Source organism: Myotis brandtii, unplaced genomic scaffold, assembly GCF_000412655.1.
Source record: "Myotis brandtii unplaced genomic scaffold, ASM41265v1 scaffold735, whole genome shotgun sequence".
In the NCBI taxonomy this organism is placed as follows: Eukaryota; Metazoa; Chordata; class Mammalia; order Chiroptera; family Vespertilionidae; genus Myotis; species Myotis brandtii.
The window spans coordinates 27,789-47,752 of record NW_005370916.1 but is presented as its reverse complement, the minus strand read 5'-3'; the positions used below and the strand labels follow the sequence as shown (position 1 = coordinate 47,752).

The window sequence follows — 19,964 nt, the reverse complement described above, 5'->3', positions numbered from 1 at the left end:
CCTTGACTAGAATCCTTTTGCATCCTTCTCTCCTTCCTTCCTTCTCTCCTTCCCTGGTTATTTGGTGCTGCATAGCAAACGTTAACTCTAATGTAAAGTGGAAAGTGATAAGAATGGCCCGAGGTAGAGAAATAAAAAGCACCAGGAGAGCAAAGTGTTTGAGATTTGACATCAGCAGACGCTGCCCTTCAAGTTCCTGCTAGCACCTCTAGCTGGGTGACCTTGGGCAGGTGGCTTAGCTTTGCGGAACCTCCCTTTCTCATCTGAATAACATCAGAGAGGGCCGTGGTTAGGATGCAGGCTGTGCCCAGGGCTGGTGTGAGAGCTGAGAGGTGCAAAAGGGTTTCTAGGGAGGAGAGGTGTCAGATGTGTGGGGGATGAGAGGGGGGCCGGGTTCTCCTGGGGAATGGATCATGGCTGAGGAGGCTGAGTCAAGGAGGGCTCTGGCACGTGTGGGTTTGCTCTCAGCCTTGGGTAGAATTGGCCAGGCGTGGATGGGGGAAGGGTGGCCCTTGGGACTGCCTTCCCTCTTCTGCATTTCCACACAAAGATGGACCCTCGGGTGTTTTTTTTAAAGTAATGCTTATTGTTTGTATAATAATGATAGATGCTTAGTATGTAAAATTCAAGTAAAATGGATGAATGCAGAAAAGAAAGCAACAAGTCACCCCTCAACCCCACCACCCAGATGTAGCAGGTTCGTCACGTGGTCCACACACTTCTCCAGGTACATAACGTAGAAAAGGAAGCAGTGGAGGGACAGGAGTCTTTTAAGTGTTGGGGTGCACAATTTATCTACATGCAGGGCCGCTGCCCGAGGGCAGCCCCTCTCACCTGTTCCCGCCTACATGAGCGTGTCCTGTCCCGTGGGCAGGGAACGCACCCCACCATCTCTCAAACCTCCCGATCCAGGCACATTGAACAGGGGAGCTGGTTGACATTAGTTCTTTCCAGCTCGAGAACAGTGGCTTTCGGTCTTTGTATGCTGTTCAGTCAAAACCTCAGACAGAGACACAGAACCAGACAAGCCTTATGAAACCCATATGTCCTCATTACACATGATGCACTCTAATATTTTCTGTTCTACACAATGGTATTCTATTCTATTCTATTCTATTCTATTCTATTCTACAAACAAAGCTTGTCCAACCTACCAACTTGATGGCACAAGCTGAAGCTTGAGAAATATCGCTGTGGAACAGTGATTTTCAAACTGCAGCGTGTATCACACTCACTGGCCACACTTGTTGAACAGCCTCCCGTGTCCACACCCAGAGATCCTGACAGGAGGTCTGGGAGGGCCCAGGAATGTGCATTTCCACAGGCTCCCAGAGGCGGCTGCTGGCCCAGGACCCCACTTTGAGATCCCCCTCCTGGGACATTTTTGAGGCGATGTTCTCCTTTGGCAGAGACTACCAGAGGATTGCTCTATTCAACAGATGAGACTTGCTAATGGCGAGCATAGAAGTGTGGGTCTCTGGCATTTTTGAGGCTACTGGCCAGGCACTGTCTTTGGGTCCTTAAACCCCACCCCCCTGAAATCCCACTCCCACTATTAATATCAAGTGTTGAATGTAGAAAAGGTCTGCTAAGCAAAGGGACATTTATGCCCAGTCCTGGTTGAATTACCTGCCTCTTAAATCCCCAGTCCACAGAACATAAAACCTCCCCAGCCCTTTTGAAAACACTGTTCTTCTATAGGCAATGAAAGGTGCCATTTACCATGTGGATCTCACCTTTCTATGTTTTTTTTAAAGGGAAGAAAGTGGGTCAAGCATGACCACCCCATGGGGAAATATACCCCCAACACCACCACCATCGGGCTCTGGGGGTCTGGTGGGTTTCACGGGCTGTTTCTGGATTCCCTGCTTTCAATGGAACCTCTTCCTGGCATTGTAGCTGAGCACCCACATCAGCACCTCGCTTTCCAGCCTGCTGACTTCTCAGACTGGCCTATGTTCTAAGCTGCCTCTGCGCTTCCAACAGCCCCCACCCCTAATCCTCCTGCTCGCTGGTAGCCTGGGGCCCCCATGGCCCCCTCCCCAGCCTGGCCTCCTCCAGAAGCCAGGCCTCAGCTGGGAGCAGCCTCGGGAGGGAGGGAAGTGCTAAGTGGGCACAGAGCCCCTCTGTTCTGTTAACAATGGCCCGTTGATGGCTGGATTCTGCCCAGTCGGCCCCCTTCACTGGACTTCGGGGAGGAGGAGGACTCCAGCCCCCCAGGCAGCCATTTCTGGGTGTGAGGTTGATTCAGAGGCCCTGATGCAGCAGTGAGCAACCCTCTCACCCCTTCTGCCCCATCCCAGGGCAGTTTGGGGCCCCAGGAGTGATTCAGTTCAGTCTAATTCAACAACCATCTATTGACAAGCTCCTGGGACTGAGGTTTGGTGCGAAGTAGCTGTGGGGAATGAGAAGAACTGCTGACATGAATTCAGTACTTATAGTCAGCCCACCCCTGACCACCCATCAGCGTCCCTAGGGAGCCTGTAAAAATCCCAGCGCACAGACAACTCACCGCCCAGCCTCGGGAGCAAGCCCAGGCACTGATGTTCTGTAAAAGCTCTCAAAGTGACTCTCCCGTCCAACTGGAATGAAGCACCATGGGCCTCCTGTCGGTTAGGCAGTGCTGAGCATGGACCCTGTAGTATCCCACTTCACAAGGTGGGTGCCGTGAGGGGCTGAAGAACGGCCCCCCAAGATGTCCTTATATGAATCCCTGCACCTGTAGATACAGGTGCTCACATGGTAGAAAGGACTTTTTGGTACGATTAAGGCTTTTGAGATAGGAATATTGCCTTGGATTACCCAGTGGCCCAATGTAATCCTAAGGGCCCAAATAAGAAGGAAATTTACTACAGAAGAGGAGGTTAGAGTAATACAGTGGGGCCTTGACTTACGAGTGTCCCGACTAACGAGTTTTTCGAGATACGAGCCGTCTCTCGGCCGATTTTTTGCTTTGAGTTGCGAGCTAAAATTCGGGTTACGAGCCAGCTTCAGATACCCCACAGCTAGTTGGCACAGCGAACGTCACAGTGAACGCCAGAATATCAGCCCAGCATCACGTGTCTCACTCGTTCACGTTTTGATTTGACATACGAGTAATTTGAGTTACGAGCTCCGTCACGGAACGAATTAAACTCGTAAGTCAAGGCCCCACTGTACATCAGTGAGTAGAGCGTCAGCCTGTGGACAGAAGGGTCCCGGGTTTGATTTCAGTCAAGGGCATCTACCTTGGTTGCAAGCTCTATTTCTGACCCTGGTCAGGGTATTTGCAGGAGGCAACTAATCAATGTGTCTCTCCCCCTCCCTTCCACTATCTCTAAAAAATCAATGGAAAAATATCCTCGAGTGAGGATTAACAACAAAAAAAGACAAAGACTCAGCCAGCCACTGCAGGCTTCAAACATGGCGGGAGGGGCCCCGAGCCTTGGAGAGCAGGCAGCCTCCAGAAGCTGGAAAAGGCAAGGAAGCCTAGAGCCTCTAGCAGTGGTTCTCAACCTTCTGGCCCTTTAAATACAGTTCCTCATGTTGTGACCCAACCATAAAATTATTTTCGTTGCTACTTCATAACTGTAATGTTGCTACCGTTATGAATCGTAATGTAAATATCTGATGTGCAGGATGGTCTTAGGCGACCCCTGTGAAAGGGTCGTTCAACCGCCAAAGGGGTCGCGACCCACAGGTTGAGAACCGCTGCTCTAGGAGGTAGGCTTGCTGACACCTGGACTTTAGGCCAGAGAGACTGACCTTGGACTTGGACTTCTGTGTGAGAACAGCCGTCGGAGACCAATACAGGGCTACTACTAACCCCGATTTGTAGATGAAGCCGTCACCTGGGATCACAGCTGGTGAGTGGTAGAATTGGAACAGGAAAAACTCAGTCAGGTGTGTCTGACCCCTTAATCAGTGATCTCTGCATCTCAACCACACTGCCCTCCTTTGCAGCCAGACAGACATGGGTTCAAATCCCAGCCCTGCCACATTCTAGCCTGTGCTCTTTGCTAATGGTGGGGCCCATTTGGCCAGGGGGGGGTGGGGGGGGGGGGGGGGGGGGCGTGTAGAGACCAATTGGAAAGCTAGGGTGGGCCAGGTTGTCCCCAAGTAGAAAGCCATCTGGAAGAGTTTAACTTGGTTCTGGAGGAATGGAGATGGACCCACAGGATGCTGTCCTGGTCTCCACTGCATTTCCTGGGCTGTCTCGGGCTTGCTCAGTCTCTGGGGTCTCCCCTGCGTGCAGCTGCCACATAGAACCACAGGTTTGGGGCCAGGAGCGGCATTCTACTCATTGTCCCCCGCAGCCAGCAACTGCTGCTTATCTGGGACGGCCAGTGGCCTCCCGTTTCCTGGGAGATGAGATATGGCGCCTCCAAAGCATGTTTCTCTCAAGACTACCCCAGAACCTTGTATGTGGAGGAACGTGAGACAAAGAGGTCCAGAGAGTTGTCCAAAGTTGCACTGCAAGCTGGTGACAGGTCCTGGCAGACCAGCTCCTGGCCAGGATGCTGAGCTGCCCACTCCTGCCCAGCTCCCATTTGTGGCTAACCTGCCTGCTCAGTGATCCAGCACAGTGGGTGAATTCATGGACTCTGAGCCAGGCTGCCTGCGTTCAAATCCCGGCTCTACCTTGCAACCGAGGACAAGCAGTTTGGCCTCTGCGTGCCTAGATGGAGGTGGTGGTCATTATCTATTGTTATCTAGGACAGCGGTCGCCAACCTTTCAGACCTCACGGGCCACCAGTGGTCTGTGGACCACCGGTTGGCGACCGCTGATCTAGGAAGGTCCTGCTGTGCCTTCCTCACAGGGTTGGTCGAGGACTGGACACAGGTGTGTGTGGAAGTGTTTGGAACAGTGCCTGGTTCACTAGGTGTAACTTCTGTTTTCCTTCGGCTCCCCAGGGCCAGAGGCTGTCTTTCTCTCCCTCCATTCCCAGGGCCTCCTCCCGTGCTTGGCCCGGAACAAGGACCCGGCAAATGAATTTACGTGTTGAATGGGAGCTTTTCTCATCCATGGGTCACTAGATACTTTCCCAAATGTTTTCACTTTTTAAAAGTTCCACCTGAGTTCTTCAAACCCTCCTGCTCCTCCTTCTTGCCTGGGAGCTGCAGAATTTCCGGAAAGCAGCCTGAAGCTTGCTTTGCCCCTTGGTGAGTCCCACAAGCAGTTCAAAGAGAACCCAGATGCCCCCAGGTCTCACCAACCCCGGTGCCAGCGTGGCCAGTTAGCACGGCCCAGATCACCTCCACACACCTGCTGTGCTCTCCCCGGGCTCCCTGCCAGGTCTTCCAGCTGATGGGGTGTCAGATATCACATCGTTCCCTCCAGAGCCCTGTCCCCCTCTTTTTCTTCCCCCTACTGCAGGGGAGGGGAATGTCCGGCCCACGGGCTATATAAGGCCCGCAAAATCATTTGGTCTGGCCCTGCCAAGGCACTAGGGGTGAGTTAAGTAAACGCTTGACCAAATATAGCAGGCTAATTTTTAAGTTGATAATTTTGTACGGTCTACGAATGACGTTATAAACATTCAAATGGCCCTTGGGAGAAAAAAAGGTTCTCCACCCCTGCCCTGCTGTGAGGATGGGACTTCCTCCTCAAGTTCAGCTTCCTCGTTCAGGCTTCCCCTCAAGCCTGTCCTTGCCTGTGAATGGACCCAGGAGGGTCACCAGTCCATAATTCTACAAAATACCAAACTCGGGGTTCCAGTTTGGACTTAACCAGTTCACTCTTCTGCCCCAAGAAGGCCTAGCTGCTCAGTCTTATTTCCCACCTCCAGCTCCATTTTCCAAAGATCTCTTTAAACCCTGCCTACTGTGGTGGGAGCTAGTTTTTTCTTTTTAATTAAGTGTTTTAAGTTTTGAGATCATTGTAGATAGAAATAATACAGAGAGATCCCAGGAGCTCATTACCCAGCTTCCCCCGATGGTAACATCTTACGAAACTCTCATTCAATATCACAACCAGGATATTGACGCCGATACAGTCAGATGCAGACCATTCCCATCACCACAAGGTCCCTCCTGCTGCCCTTTGTAGCTACACCCACTTCCCTCCCACCCCACTCCTCCCTTAGCTCCTGGCCACATTAATCTGTTCTTCTCTACATAGCGTAAGAATTGTCAAATTGCAGGCCACCCCACAATTTGTCACAGCCTCGCTTGTTGTGGGGGAAAACCCCACACATTTGGTGAGCACCAGTCGTGTTCTAGATAAAAGTAAAGGAGACGCAGGGCAGGAACACGGTGGGGAAGAACTGGGTTGACACCATGGTAGAGGGGGGCAGGTTTTAAATGGACCCCACAAACACAGGCCTAGAGACTCCCCAAGCACTTACGTCCTGAGTAAAACAAGGAACGTCGGCACCGTCCCTGGTCAGCGGGAGATGGCAGCCCCGCCAGGTTGGCTGCTGAGCAACGCACACGCAGGCAGGCGCTCCTGCTCCCCGAGAGGCCCCGAGGACGCCGGGTGCTCTAAGGTCCGAATCTCAGTCTTTGCCGATTCTACATTAGAATCACCCGGGGAACTTTAAATGCTCTTGCCCAAGCCATACCCAGACCAATTCAGTCACCATCTCTCGGGTGGGAGCCAGGCCTCAGTGATGTCTGAAACTCCCAGGTGATTCTCGCTTCACTCAAGCAGACTCAGCAGATGCACCACAGCCCTGCTCCCCTCCAGCCCCGGCAGACATCGCCAGCCAGTCCCCGCACTCCTTTCCTCTGGCTATCCTCCCACCTTTTCAGATACAGCTGATACAGCTCTCAGGGCAGCCGCTTCCAATGATCAGCCTTGGCCCGGCGTCGGGGAGGCGGGGGTTGAAATTGATTCGCCTCCCAGCTGGGAAGCCTGCACCTGCTTGGCCATGGCCAGGTCCAGGTGTTTCCAACCACAGAAAATAAGCGTGACCTCAGGCTTATTCTCATCACAGTGCTCCCGGCAGCCAGTACCAATCCCCTGGCTTGGGCTCATGGGATGACGATCAGTTGCTGTCCTCAGCGTAGCAGCATTTTCGTTCAAGATGCTGGAAACCTGGTGCACTCACCATCTTGCCACACTTCCTCTTGCTTGTTCATCACAACGTTTCTTAGACGACTTGTCATTAAAGTGCATTTTAAACACCGTGTACAGGAAGCCCCCACTGAATGTGTCAGTAGGTTTTTGGAAGCTGCAACTTTAGGTGAGATGACGTATGATGAAACCAATTTCACCAAAACTGATTCTGAACGAGAGTCAAATCCCCACAGCATATTTCTGGTCACAAAAACATCGCCAAACTTCTACGTAAAGACCCAAAACACTTCTAATGTTAAACTTTGATAAATGTGAGCTCTACATACATTTAAGAAAGATTCATAAAGACAAATAAGATGATTCTTTTCTGACCCCCTTATTCCAGTTCAGGGCGCAAGTCCGGCCCCCACCCTGGACAGGACGCCCTTCCATGGCAGAGCGTGTACACATACACACACACACACACACACACACACACACTGGGAAACTGAGACACGCCAATCACCCCACATGCACATATCTGGGATGTGGGAGGAAACTGGGGGATGCAGAGAAAATTCATGAGGACGTGGGGAGAACCTGCAAACTCCAGCTGGGAATCAAACATTATTTTTTCTTACCATTATAATGACATGATGATGTTGAATGAAATGACATTATTCAAGGGCCTGTGTATAAGGCAATGGATTGGAACACAACTCCATATACTCTTTTTATTCAGTTTGTTTTATAGCCACTTCCTTTTATTTGGAAAAGATAACACAAATGGCAACAAATTCAAATAAAAGGGAATAAGTGAAAAGTGGGCCCCCATTCCCACCCCTGTTTCTCAGTTCCCTCACCCACCCTGCCAAGTTTTTGTTTCTTTCTCTAGAGATACCTGAAGCACGTCCCAGCATTCAGAGGTACCCACCCCAGTGGTAGTCCACCACACACTCTTGCCCCTCACTTGTGTCACCCATCTTTGTGTGTGTGTGTGTGTGTGTGTATCACCCATCTTGAACAGCATTTCATCCGCCCACACAGAGCTTCCTCTTTTTTTATAATCATTACAGAGTATTGCACCCATAAGTGTACCGTCGTTTATCTAACTGGTGGTTTGTTTGGTGTGTGTTTTGCCTATTCACAGATATTACGGTCATGTTCAGCCTTTTGCGATTACAACCAGTGTGCTGTTGCATGTGTCCTTATAACCGTGCAAGGGCATCCATAAGATTAATTCCTGGAAGTGTAGTGCTAGGGTCTCCACAGGGTCGCAGAGTGCGCATATTTAAGATTCTGATGGTTTTGCCAGAATGTCCGTCAACATTCTGAGAGAATCCTGTGTTAGGACAGAGTAGGCTATGCTGCAGTAACAAACAGACCCCCCATCTCAGGGGCTCGGCACAGCGGAGGCTTGGTTTTCACTTGCATCCACCTGATGCAGGTTGGCTGGCTCTTCCAACTTGTACTAAACCAGTTGGCACACGTGGCCTCCAGCGTTGCCACAGCAAGAGAAGGGAGGGGCGGGGCGGGGGGGGGTGTGGATCACTGTAAGGACCAGGACTTGAGGTGGCTTACATCACCTTAACCTGCATCCGACTAACCAGAACCTGCTCATGTGGCCTCAACCTACGGCAAGGGAGGCTGGGGAGGTGGAGGCACGTGGGCCCTTGACGAGCACCAAGTTGTTTCCCCAAACTTCACCCACACAGCGAATCACTGTTCCAGCGGACATGTGGGAAAATGGCACCACACGGCGTTCCAGTTTGCCCTTCTGTGCGTTCTTGAGGCGACAGGCCTCACCCCTTTTCCGTCCTAATACCCCGAGCAGAGTGTGTTCACACTCAGGACACACTCCAGTGGACTTGCCCACATTTTCCAAAACCCCAAAAAAACATTTTGCGGGGAAGCCCGGAGACGTTTTCATTTTGGCTCTTACTCATAAAAACATTTAAGGCATGTGAGTAATAATATAAAATTAGCCGCGTGAAGGTCCGTGCCAGCTGTGGTGCGGAATGGATTGGCAGCGGTTCTGCGCAATTTCCTAGGCTCTCGGCAGCCCCGCCTCCACTCTCGTTCACGGAGCACAAGCCAAGCGAGGGGAAAGGTGGAATTATAAGAACCTGAATCCATTGCAGCTCTTTTCAAAAAGCACCACGTTTCTGGCAAATTTTGATGCGTTACCTATTCTTAGTAACTTCCCCATTAATTGTCATCTGTGGTATTTTGTTCAGCGAATGGCTTTATCGGCTCAATGAAAGGCTTGGAGGATGGATGTACAAGACACATGTGCTTGAATGGAGGGTTTGTGTGGGAGGAGACTTGGGATCTGGGCTGGCATTGCTGGGTGATGCCAGATGGTAGAATGCCAAACGAAGGGGTGCTGAGGGATTTTGTTTGGTAGCCTCTAAGTTGAGAGGTCAAATCGGTTTTATCTCACATGCCAACTCCAATGGACTGGCACTGCATGGAGAAGGCCTATGAGCTACACCTAGTCTCAGCTGAAGATGCTGATTGATGAGTGATGTCTGCTCCAGGGACAGGGCTGCCACGCGGTGGAATGAGTGCCAGGCCTTTACCATCCCAGTGCGGAAGGTTCTGGAGTGGGCGAGGCTATGAGAGTCCGGGTGATAAAGTTGGGCTGGGCCAGCACTAACCTGGGAGACAGCAGAGCTACTAGTAGTTCGAGTTTTGTCACCATCCAGTTGTATGTCACGGCCACGCATGTCCCCTCTGAGCCTGAATTTCTATAGATAAGAAATGAGGAAGAATGGATACGAACATTCCCAAGCGCTCCCCAGTCCTGACATTCTCCAGTTTTAGAGAAAGAGCTGTGATTTTCACGATTGGTGGGGTGGTAACAGGACAGGTTTCTCTGAGCCTTTCAGACTCATATGGTGGATACAGTGGAAGGCAAGAACAAGTAAAGTGGGGAAGCCACCCTGCTCTGTGTCAGGGTGCTGGCCTGAGCCGCTGCTGACATCATTCTGTCCTGGGGGCAACACCCATTGGCATTGAGCTTGTCCTCAGCCTGACAGCTCTGAGGCCCGGAGCCCCGTGCAACCCTTGGCGACAGTCAGAGAGGGCTGCACTGGAAGGGCCCGTTGTCCCACCCTCCCCCAAGGCTCCTGTCGCTCCTGTGGCCACACTCTGGTCAGCGTGCTCAGCCCTTCGTGGCGATGCAGGGCCGTGTGGGATTGTGAGCAGCTCTGGCCTGCAGGGGCCGGGAAGAGAGCATCCCCGAGGGTCCTGCCGATGGTGTTCCCGTAGCTGCCTCAGGGCTACAGGTGGCTGCAGTGCCTGGGAGTCACCGAGTTTATCTCCAGGTGAGGCCAAGGGTCCAGGATGAGGTGCCCAGAGCCAAATGCCATCCATAAATGAGTGGGCCGTGGCCAGAGGGACATTTCCAGCTGGTGGTCAGGTCAGGTTATCACTGTTTCCTTCCTTTTGATATTTTTAGGGGACTGAGACACGCCCCACCCTCCACCCCGCTTCCAACAGTTGTTGCCAGTGCGCAAGCCACAGACTCTGCAGAGCAAAGCTAGGTCGAGCGGTTCCTACCAGCCCCACTTGCCACGTCTTCGGCTTGGGGTGAGCATTTCAGTCGCATCTTCTCGCCGAATTCCTTGTTACCACTGAGTTTACAGTAGGTGCTGTGAATGTCCCCATTTGCAGATGAGGAAACCACTCAGGTTGTAGTTACTTTCCAAGGTCACAGGGCTTCATGGACAGTAAGTAAAAGCAAGGAGGTCAAGGGTGCCCACAGCTGCAGAGAATCACTGTGAATGTGTTCAGACTTTTCCAAGTGTCTGTCTCTCGATCTATACATTTTGTGTGTGTACACACACACACACACACACTTTTTTAACAAAACGGAGCCCTGCTCTAGCTACTGGCTCTTTTTTGGTGCAGCATCATGATGTGAACACCTTTCTGTGCCATAAATGAACTTTATGCCAATATCTTTATCAGTGGCATCTTCTATGTGTGCAGAACAGCACTAGCGCTGGGGAGGAGACCAACCTTCAGGACACCGCAGCTAACTCTGCAGGACAGTGTATGAGTCCATTCACTTCGCACATATTACTGAGCCCTGTCACGTGCCAGGCGCTCTGACAGCCGCTGTGCCAGGCGCTGTGGCTGCGGCGGGGAATCTGTCCACTGTCCAAGGAAGAGCCAGGGACCCTCCTAGACGCCTCCGTTCCCCTGCTCCCTGCTGCCCATAGGCGTCACCTCTTACTTATTGACTTACTTTTACTGTGGGAAATGCAAACACCGTCCGATTTACCATGCTAAAATGTACGGCTCAACCGCATTAAGTACATTCACACTGTTGTGCAACCAGCACCACCATCCGTCTCCAGAACTTTTTCACCTTCCCAGACTGCACTCTGTCCCCATGAAATGCTAACTCTCCCGCCCCGCCCCCCATCCCAGGCCACCAACCCCTACTGTCTGTCTGTGAGTTTGACTCCTTGGGGGCCCCCTGTGAGTGGAATCATACAGTATTTGTCCTTTGTGTCTTGCTTATTTCACTAGGGCACTGCCCTCAAGGCTTATGCATGTTGTGCACGTCATAGGCAACCCGTCAGCTTCCTTAAAGTCTCGTGTCTGTCCTCCCTCGTCACCCTCTGCCACCGCTTGCGCAGGATGCCACCTCGCTCCTGGGCCATTGTCGAAAGAACGAACTGGTCTCCCAGCCTCAAGTCCTGCCCTTGCCCCGTGCATGTCCACACCACTTCCGAAGTGATTTTGCCGTTCTCTTTTTAAGTTTCAGATTAGATTTTAAAACGTATTAAAGTGATACATGTGCATGGTCATCAAAAATTCACCCAATATGAAAGCACATAAAATGAAAAGACGCACCCCTTTCTGTTCCACTTTTGTGGCTGTGCAGCAGGTTTAACCCCTGCTTGGCTTGCACTCATGTGTCCATGCACTGCAGTTCGTCAGCAAGCCCCGTCTTCTGGGACACCCAAGTTGCTTCTGACATGTTAGTTTTTAGGGCTGGGTGCACCCTTGGCCATGAATCTTGGCCCATGTCCAGGTCAGTTCCAAATGAGCCAGCAGACTCCTCACCAGGCTGCCCGGCTGCATGCTTATGGGTGTCTTGGACTCCAGCCTCCACTGCAGCTCCTGGTCAGCCAGATTCAGCGAAGCCCAGAGCAGCAGGTCAGTTCCAAACTGGCCCAGGGCCTGGGGTTCGGCGTCAGAGCATGGGAAGCGCCTTCGCTGCCTGGGAGGCCCGGGACTGTTCTCTGGGGCCCTGTATTTCGTGCAGCTGTCAGCTTTGGGGTTTGCCCAGGATTTGTCGCTCACACAGCTGAGCTGGCCCTGATGAAGTGACCTTGTCAAATGGGGGTAAAGCGTGTGCTCCCCCATATCCCCACACAGCAATACAGGCGGAGGGCCAGCTCAGGCGCATGGTCTACCTGGGGCTCTGACCCACAGCTTCTCACAAGGTCTGGGATGTCCACTGCCACTCAGGTGACACATACCTTCACCTCTGGCTGCTTCTGTTCTGTCTTGGCTGAGGCTGGACAGTGCCCATGGAAGGTTATCGCTGGGTTTATTCTGGGAGAGGTGCTTGGGGAGGAATGGTAGCCCTGGGCTGCACAGGGAGCATCAGCTGGGCATTCATTCACTTCCTTGTTCTTTCATTACTTCTCTTCTTCCTTCACTCATGGTCATCCCACAGCCTCTGGGCATTTACTCAGCTGTCAGACACTACGTTCGATATATTGGGGGCCTTGGCCCCTCCCAAGCCATTTCTGGGTGTCGCTGTGTGAAACAGAACCCAGCCCGACAGGCCACTGGATGGACCTCCGTATTCCCCAAGCAAAGATCGTCCACAACAGGGGCAAGCCCGCGTCTGGCTCCCTGTCCTGCCTCTGTCTCCACTCCCCAGGGCATCGAGAGACAGCTCACAGGAGCCCTCCCAGCGCCCCTCCCAGGTGCTTGACAACGTGGCCTGGAGGGGCAGCCTCCCAGCCCCCCAGGACTGCAGCCCCTGGTTGCTTCAGAGTTTTCCCACCATGGGCTTCCCAGCTGCCATGCCTGCCCTCAGCCTCCTCCCTCCCAGCCCTGCCCTCCCTCAGCCCCTCTCCTCCAGGCGGCTCCTCCTCCTGCCTGCTGTGCTCTTGGCCCTGAGCACTAAGCCTGATGCAATGCCTGGCAGGGCCTGTCCCTTATCAGAGCTCCATTCACAGCAGACGCGGACCCAGCTTCCCCAGGAGGAGCCACGGGTGGGCTGCAGTCCCGCTGGGGCCTCCTTGGAAGGCCCAGGGAAGCCAGGGCCTGGCTGGGAGCCATCTGAGTAGAAGACTTTTGCCTAGTGAGGGCCCCTGGCCCGGCCCGAGGAAAGGTCCCCTGAGGGGAGCGCAGGTAGGGATGCCAGTGTTTAGAGTTTGGGGCCTCTGCTCCCAGCCCACTTCCTCCCGGGCTCCCTCACTCCGATTGGCCTGGGTGCCCTTGGCTGGGTTCTGTTCTCCCCGTCATTAGCACACAGCTGCAGGGGCTTGAGCGGAAAGCCCCAAAGTGTAGCTTCTTCAGCCTCAAAACGGCATCCAGATTGAGAAGGGAATCCAAGAGACTGATGTCTGTGAAGCGTGACGTTCTGACACTCAGCACACACCCATAGTGTACGCCTATAGAACACACTCAGCGCGTGCTTATAGTGCACACTGAGACACACGTTCACAGCACTTGCCCATGGTTCACACGCAGGCATATACTCGCAGCACATGCCACACACATCGCACACGCACGGCTCCTCATATAGGGAGCGCCTGCTTTTCTTCTTCATATTTCCCAGGAATTCAGAATGATTAAGCATCTCACACTGGGCTGAATGCTTCCGTTCATCCACAAGGACTGTGGCACACTTGCTGCCTGCCCAGCACACAGACGGGCACTGGGATAGGGTCGTGGACTACCAAGGCAGAGCCGAGATGACACTGCCGTTCCCAGGACACCCAGGTGGCCAGAATAGGCAGTAAGCAAGCGCATTGTGTCAAGAAGGCAATAAAGCTGGAGGCTGAGGGGGAAAGTGATGGGGCAGGGGAGATGGTCAACGGTAGGTTGGTGGTCAGGGAGGGGTTCGGGGGAGGGGACATTTGAGTGGAGCCCTGGGTGTAAGTGGGCTGAGGGTGGCTGTCCCAGCACCTCTCTGCATCCAGGCAGGGCTGGGCTGGCCCTTGCCCCCGACCTCCTCACCATTGGCCCAGGTGCCCTGGAAATGTGACCTCTGCTGGCATCCTGGCCAGGGGATGCCGTTTCCTTTGGCAGTCACACCACTGCTGGGCACCACTGGTTTGGGGAGAGAGGGAGCATGACGGTTTGTCCTGTGTCACCAACGTCACAGGCTCACTCCTAGCAGAGGGCTTTCGGCAGGGCAGGTTCTGCCTGGAGCTTGGCCAGGTGACCCTGTCCTCCTTGCTCGTGACTCTGTGACCTCCTGACACCCGTGACCCTCTCCTACCTCCTGGGTCTGGGGCTCCCACATTCCCCCTGGGCCTCTAAATCTCCCTCCTCTGCTGCCCATCACCCCACCCACATGCCGTCTGGGCCAACAGCCTGCCTGGTGTTTCACGTCAGAGTAGTCACCCTTGCTTGTCCTTTTAGGGCGATGCCTGAGAGTTCTCAGGAACCTGACTTATTCGGGTGGCGGTGGGGAAGGGAGGAGGCTGGGATGGCAACTCAAACAGGAACAGTGCCCGGAAGGGAGGGGAGGAGAGATTCGGGAGCTTTGTCTTCAAGGCCACCCAACTCCTAAATCCTATCGAAGATGTCAGACTCAGAAGGGAGAAGACAGAAGCAACTCCCGTCCACCCCTCCCTTTGCTTCCCTCTCTAGTATTTATTGAGCGCCTACCACACACCAGATACTGTTCCTCACAGCAACCTGATGCCGTAGGTACTGCCCTTTTCATGCTACAGGTGAAGAAACTGAGGCCCAGAGAGGTTAAGTCACTTATACAGGGTTACACAGCACGGTAGACACCCAGGGAGGACTGGAACCCAGGACTTCTGGTTTTAGTTACTTCTGCTTCCCCATCAGACCCAGGCAACTCTCAGCCAAGAGCTAGGAGGGCAGAAAGTCAGGATTTCAATGCCTGCACCCTGCAGACTCAATGTTGGGCCTCCCCCTCTCAGTAGGACAGGCAGCCTCGCACGCACCGGCGGCTAAACAGGGTGCATGGGAACGTGGTCCTGCCAGTCATTCTGCAAACATGCCGACAGCCGGCCAGGCACCAGCTGTGACGGGTTCACTCACCACAGATTTGTTGGGCAGCTGGTATGTGCCGGGCGCCATTCTAGATGCTAATTCTGACTTCAGAGAGCTTGTAGTCTGGGAAAGAGAGACAGCCAGCCATCAGCTGGAAAGCCCTCCCATATGTGCTGCAGTGAGGGGTGGGGTTGCGGGTGTGGGGGAGGGGGGCGCACTGGGAGCATTAAGAGGCTTGAATGACCTGCATCTGGCCCGAGTGATCAGGCCACTGCTGGAGGAACCTTGGGCCAGTTACTTAACCTTTCTCATCCTCTGTTTCCTCATCTGTAATGTGACTTTTGTGAGGACTTCATTCGGAAATGCAAATCAAGTGCTTAGCATGGTACCTGACACAGACTAGTAAGCATTCAATAGACTTGAGGTACCCACAGCACTCCAGTTCGCCCTCCCAACCAGAGTGCAAGCCCCGTGAGGGCATGGGCCGGGTCTACCTGCTCACTGCTGGATCCCAGTGCCGAGACCTGAGGCTGGCACGCAGTAGGTGCTCAGGAAATATTTGTTTAATGAGTGCACGGGGAAAGGCCCAGAAGAATTGGGAATGTTCTAATTGCCCTGGGGCTGTCCCTGCAGCCCTCTTCCCACCTGGGCCCCTCTCCACCTCTCCACACTCAGGAAGCACCCCTATTCCCTCATCAGGGAGAGCTGCCTGCCGCCCCACAACCACTTGCCCTGCACAGCTGGGGACTTCCATTCAGCTGCCAGGGTACACATCTCCCATGCAGAACCCACCTCACTGCTCCCCTCAAGGCCAGATTTCCTGCTGTCCTTGAAGCTGCTTCCTTGTGTGACTACAGGGCAGCCCCGGGACTCACTTCCCTGCTCCCCCAGCCCCCATGTCAATACCAGCTGCTTCCCTGGGGGAAACCAGTCTTTATCAGATGGAGGGATGGTCCTGGGTGCCCGGCACAAGGTCACAGTAAGATTTTTCCATACTCGGAGCAGACTGTCTCCTGTGGATGAGGGTCCTTATGGAGAAAGGGGCGGACTATCAGAACAGGGCGCTGTGCTGGAATCTGGGGCTCATAGTGCAAGACAGGTGGGTGACAGGAAAAATGAAAGAAACGGTGATTCAGGCTCCATTGGGCAATGCTGTGTTTGCTCCAGCTTTTAAAAATATACATGCCTTCTACTGAAGGTCATTTATTCCTTTATCCCTCTGTCATTCAGCAGCTGTGCACCAGTGTCTCCTGTGTTCCGGGCCCAGGGCTAAGGGATAATGAAAGACAAACTTCCCGTCCTCCGTGAAGGGATGGTCAGCACTGAACAAGCTATTACAAGGGCGGCTGCTTTATGACAAAGTCTCAGGTACTTTGGACTCTGGGAGTCTTTGTATAGTGGTGGGGCGGGGAGTCCTAACATGTCCCCAGGGAGGCTGCCCCAGGAAGATGAGACCTGAAGGCAAGGCCATGAGAGGGATTTTGTTAGAATTCATGAGTTATGGTTAATTTTTAAAAATTAACACATTGTAGCCCTGGCCGGGTGGCTCAGTAGGTTGGAGTGTCATCCTGTACACGAAAAGATTGCAGGTTCAATTCCCATTCAGAGCACATACCCAGGTTACAGGTTCGATCCCCGGTCAGCATGCATATGAGCAGCAACTGATCCATGTTTCTCTCTCCCTCTTCCTCTGTCTCTAACAAAAAAAAACAAAAACAAAAACAAAAACAAAAAATCAATCAAAACATATCCTTGAGTGAAGACTTTAAAAAAAAATAAACACATGGTAAATTTTCTAACTGTGCACAGTGTTATACCACAAACTTAAGACTCACCCACCCTTCTCTCCTGACCTCCCCAGCTCTTTGTTATGAGGCCTTGTGTATCCCCGTAGTCAGTGTATTAAATAGACTCTATTTGTATTCAGCATCTATATTTTTCTCTCTCTGAAAAATGTTTTTTTCAAATGGGATTATACTACATCAGAGGAACTAACCTGGGAGGTTCTCCCCCTGCCCAAGGGGCAGCTGGCAAAGTCTGGAGACATTTTTGATTGTAACATCGGAGCAGAGAGGATGCTACTGGCATCTAATGAGCAGAGGCCAAGAATGCTGTTAAACATCCTACAATACACAAGACAGCTCCCACAATGGAGACTCATATGGCCCAAAATATCAGTAGTGCTGAGGTTAAGAAACCCTGTTCTATATAAGCACATTGTGTCTGCAGCTTGCTATATACATGAAATGATGATAGATAGATAGATAGATAGATAGATTGATAGATAGATGGCAGATTATTCACATCAGCATTTGTAAGTCCTCCCCCATCATTTTTATTTAGGTGTCTACAGTCTTCTGCTATTGCAAACATTTGTACTATACAGATTGTCCTTTTCCATATACTTGCCCTTGAGTCATGTGTGAGGTCAAAGGATAAATTGATGGAGGTGGCGTGGATGAGTCAGAGGGTTCATTAGCATTTAAGTGACCTGAATCAAGTCTCTTTGGGGAAGAGTCCATTAGGACAGTGCTTCCGGGGTTCTGGCTGCCAAGCAGGACCAGGATCCTCAGAAGCCTGGTGGCAAAGCTCTCTTCATTCTCATCTGCAGATGAGGGTGTCCTGACAGCCTGTCTCTCCACAGGACGAGGGTGTCCCCCACCTGAAGACAAGGAGCCAGGCCCTGAGTGATGCCCTGGAGCCGAGTGCCCACGGCCCCACCCTTCCCCATGGAGAAAGGACTTGCTTTGCCCCAGGACTGCCGGGACTTTCTGCACAGTCTGAGAATGAGGAGCAAATATGCCCTTTTCCTGGCTTTTGTGGTGGTGGTTTTTGTCTTTATTGAAAAGGAAAATAAAATCATATCGAGGTGAGGGATGCCAGCACAGTCTTCTTATCAAGGCGGGTCGGGGAGAGGCTGCTTAGGCACCTGTAGGCAATCCTTCCACCCGTGATCACCAGACCTCCTGTGCCCAGCAGTGGGCCAGGCACAGGTCCTCAGTGGTGAGCTCTGGGCTCTGGGCACAGGCAACCTGGGTTGGAACGCTCATTCTGGCCCTTTCTAGCTGTGACACTTGGACACATGATTTCACTTTTCTGTCTTTAAGTTCCTCTTCTCTGAAACATGGCTTATGGTGGGGCCTACCTTACTGTAAAGATTAAATGAAAAAATGTAGTGCCTGGCACATAGTTGGTGTCCAGTACTTGCTGGCTGTGGTTTATTATTCATTAACTTCCTGGCCTAGGATGATGCCTCAAATGAACAGCCCATCCCCTATACCAGTGGTCGGCAAACTGCGGCTCGCGAGCCACATGCGGCTCTTCGGCCCCTTGAATGTGGCTCTTCCACAAAATACCAACTTCTGCACATGGGCCACGAAGTTCCAATGTGCGCACCTGCACGCGGTATTTTGTGGAAGAGCCACATTCAAGGGGCCAAAGAGCCGCATGTGGCTCGCGAGCCGCAGTTTGCCAACCACTGCATACCAATCCAAAGTCATGGGTGTGGGTGAGCCCACAGAGAGGCAGGGCCCTGATATGGATACCCTGGCGAGCAGGGAAGCACGTGTAGCTGCTCAGGTTATGTATTGCTCAACTCCAGGACAGTGCACTCACATAGGCAACACTGGGAATGCTGCCCCCTAGAGTTCTCAGTGTATGGCTGCATGCAGCGTCCCTGCTAGTGAGCCTGCCACAGATTGCTTTAGATCAGTGGTTCTCAACCTTCCTAATGCCGCGACCCTTTAAAACAGTTCCTCATGTTGTGGTGACCCCCAATTTCATTGTTACAAATTGAACATAATTAAAGCATAGTGATTAATCACAAAACAATATATAATTATATATGTGTTTTCCTATGGTCTTAGGCGACCCCTGTGAAAGGGTCGTTCGACCCCCAAAGGGGTCGCGACCCACAGGTTGAGAACCTCTGGCTTAGATGCTTCTCCAGGCACAACCCCTGCAAGAAAGCATCCACCAAGATGGGTAGGGACTGGGCTGAGTCAGTGCCCTGCCGGTGTTCCTCCACATGGACCGTTCCAGTTCGTGCCTACAGGGCCTACTGCAAGCCCCTGCCGCTCTCGCCTGGGGGCTCCTCACTCCCCCTGCACACTGGCAAGGCACAAGTACCGCGAGGAAAGGCCTCGGCCAAGGCGGGCAGGGAGCTTTGCCCCTTGGGAGAGAGAACCCTGAGGTGTGTTCCTTGTCTCCCAGGGCACCCCAGTCAGAGTGATTTGCCCACAGGAGTCGCCTGCTCATCTTGTATGGACTTACTTTCCTCCTGGCTTCACTTCCCTACCCCTCTACCAGTCTGTCCTGTAACCCTGTCCCAAATCAACTACTTACCCTCCAATCCTTGCTTCAAAGTCAGCTTCGGGGAAAGCCCAGCTAAGACAGGCTTTGGGTGGTCAGCCTGGGAGGCTACACAGGGGATGGAGGCCCCCGTCAGTTACTGAGTGTGGTCTCCCTTTGTCCTCACAGGGTCTCGGACAAGCTGAAGCAAATCCCCCAGTCCCTGGCAGATGCCAACAGCACGGACCCAGCCCTGGTCTTGGCCGAGAACGCATCCCTCTTGTCCCTGAGCGAGCTGGACTCAGCCTTCACGCAGCTGCAGAGCCGCCTGCGAAACTTCAGTCTGCAGCTGGGCTTGCAGCCAGCGGAGGAGGAGGAGGAGGAGGAGGAGGCCAAGCGGAAGGAGGAGGAGGAGGCGGCGGAGGAGGAACAGGGAGAGCAGCCACCGGGCCCCGCCGAGGCCCGC

The 19,964-nt window shown here is 52.9% G+C and overlaps 1 protein-coding gene across 1 annotated transcript in view; it reads left to right on the top strand.

Annotated features, from left to right (window-relative positions):
• The window catches only part of CHST3 (carbohydrate (chondroitin 6) sulfotransferase 3), a 28,992-nt gene that overhangs the window by 7,832 nt on the left and 1,196 nt on the right, over positions 1 to 19,964 (top strand). Inside the window, exons 2-4 of the mRNA XM_014530362.1 lie at positions 16,439 to 16,576; positions 17,853 to 18,077; positions 19,688 to 19,958. Of these exons, the coding sequence (XP_014385848.1) occupies positions 17,899 to 18,077; positions 19,688 to 19,958 (450 nt within the window). The 5' untranslated portion in view covers positions 16,439 to 16,576; positions 17,853 to 17,898. The remainder of the gene's footprint in view (positions 1 to 16,438; positions 16,577 to 17,852; positions 18,078 to 19,687; positions 19,959 to 19,964) is intronic.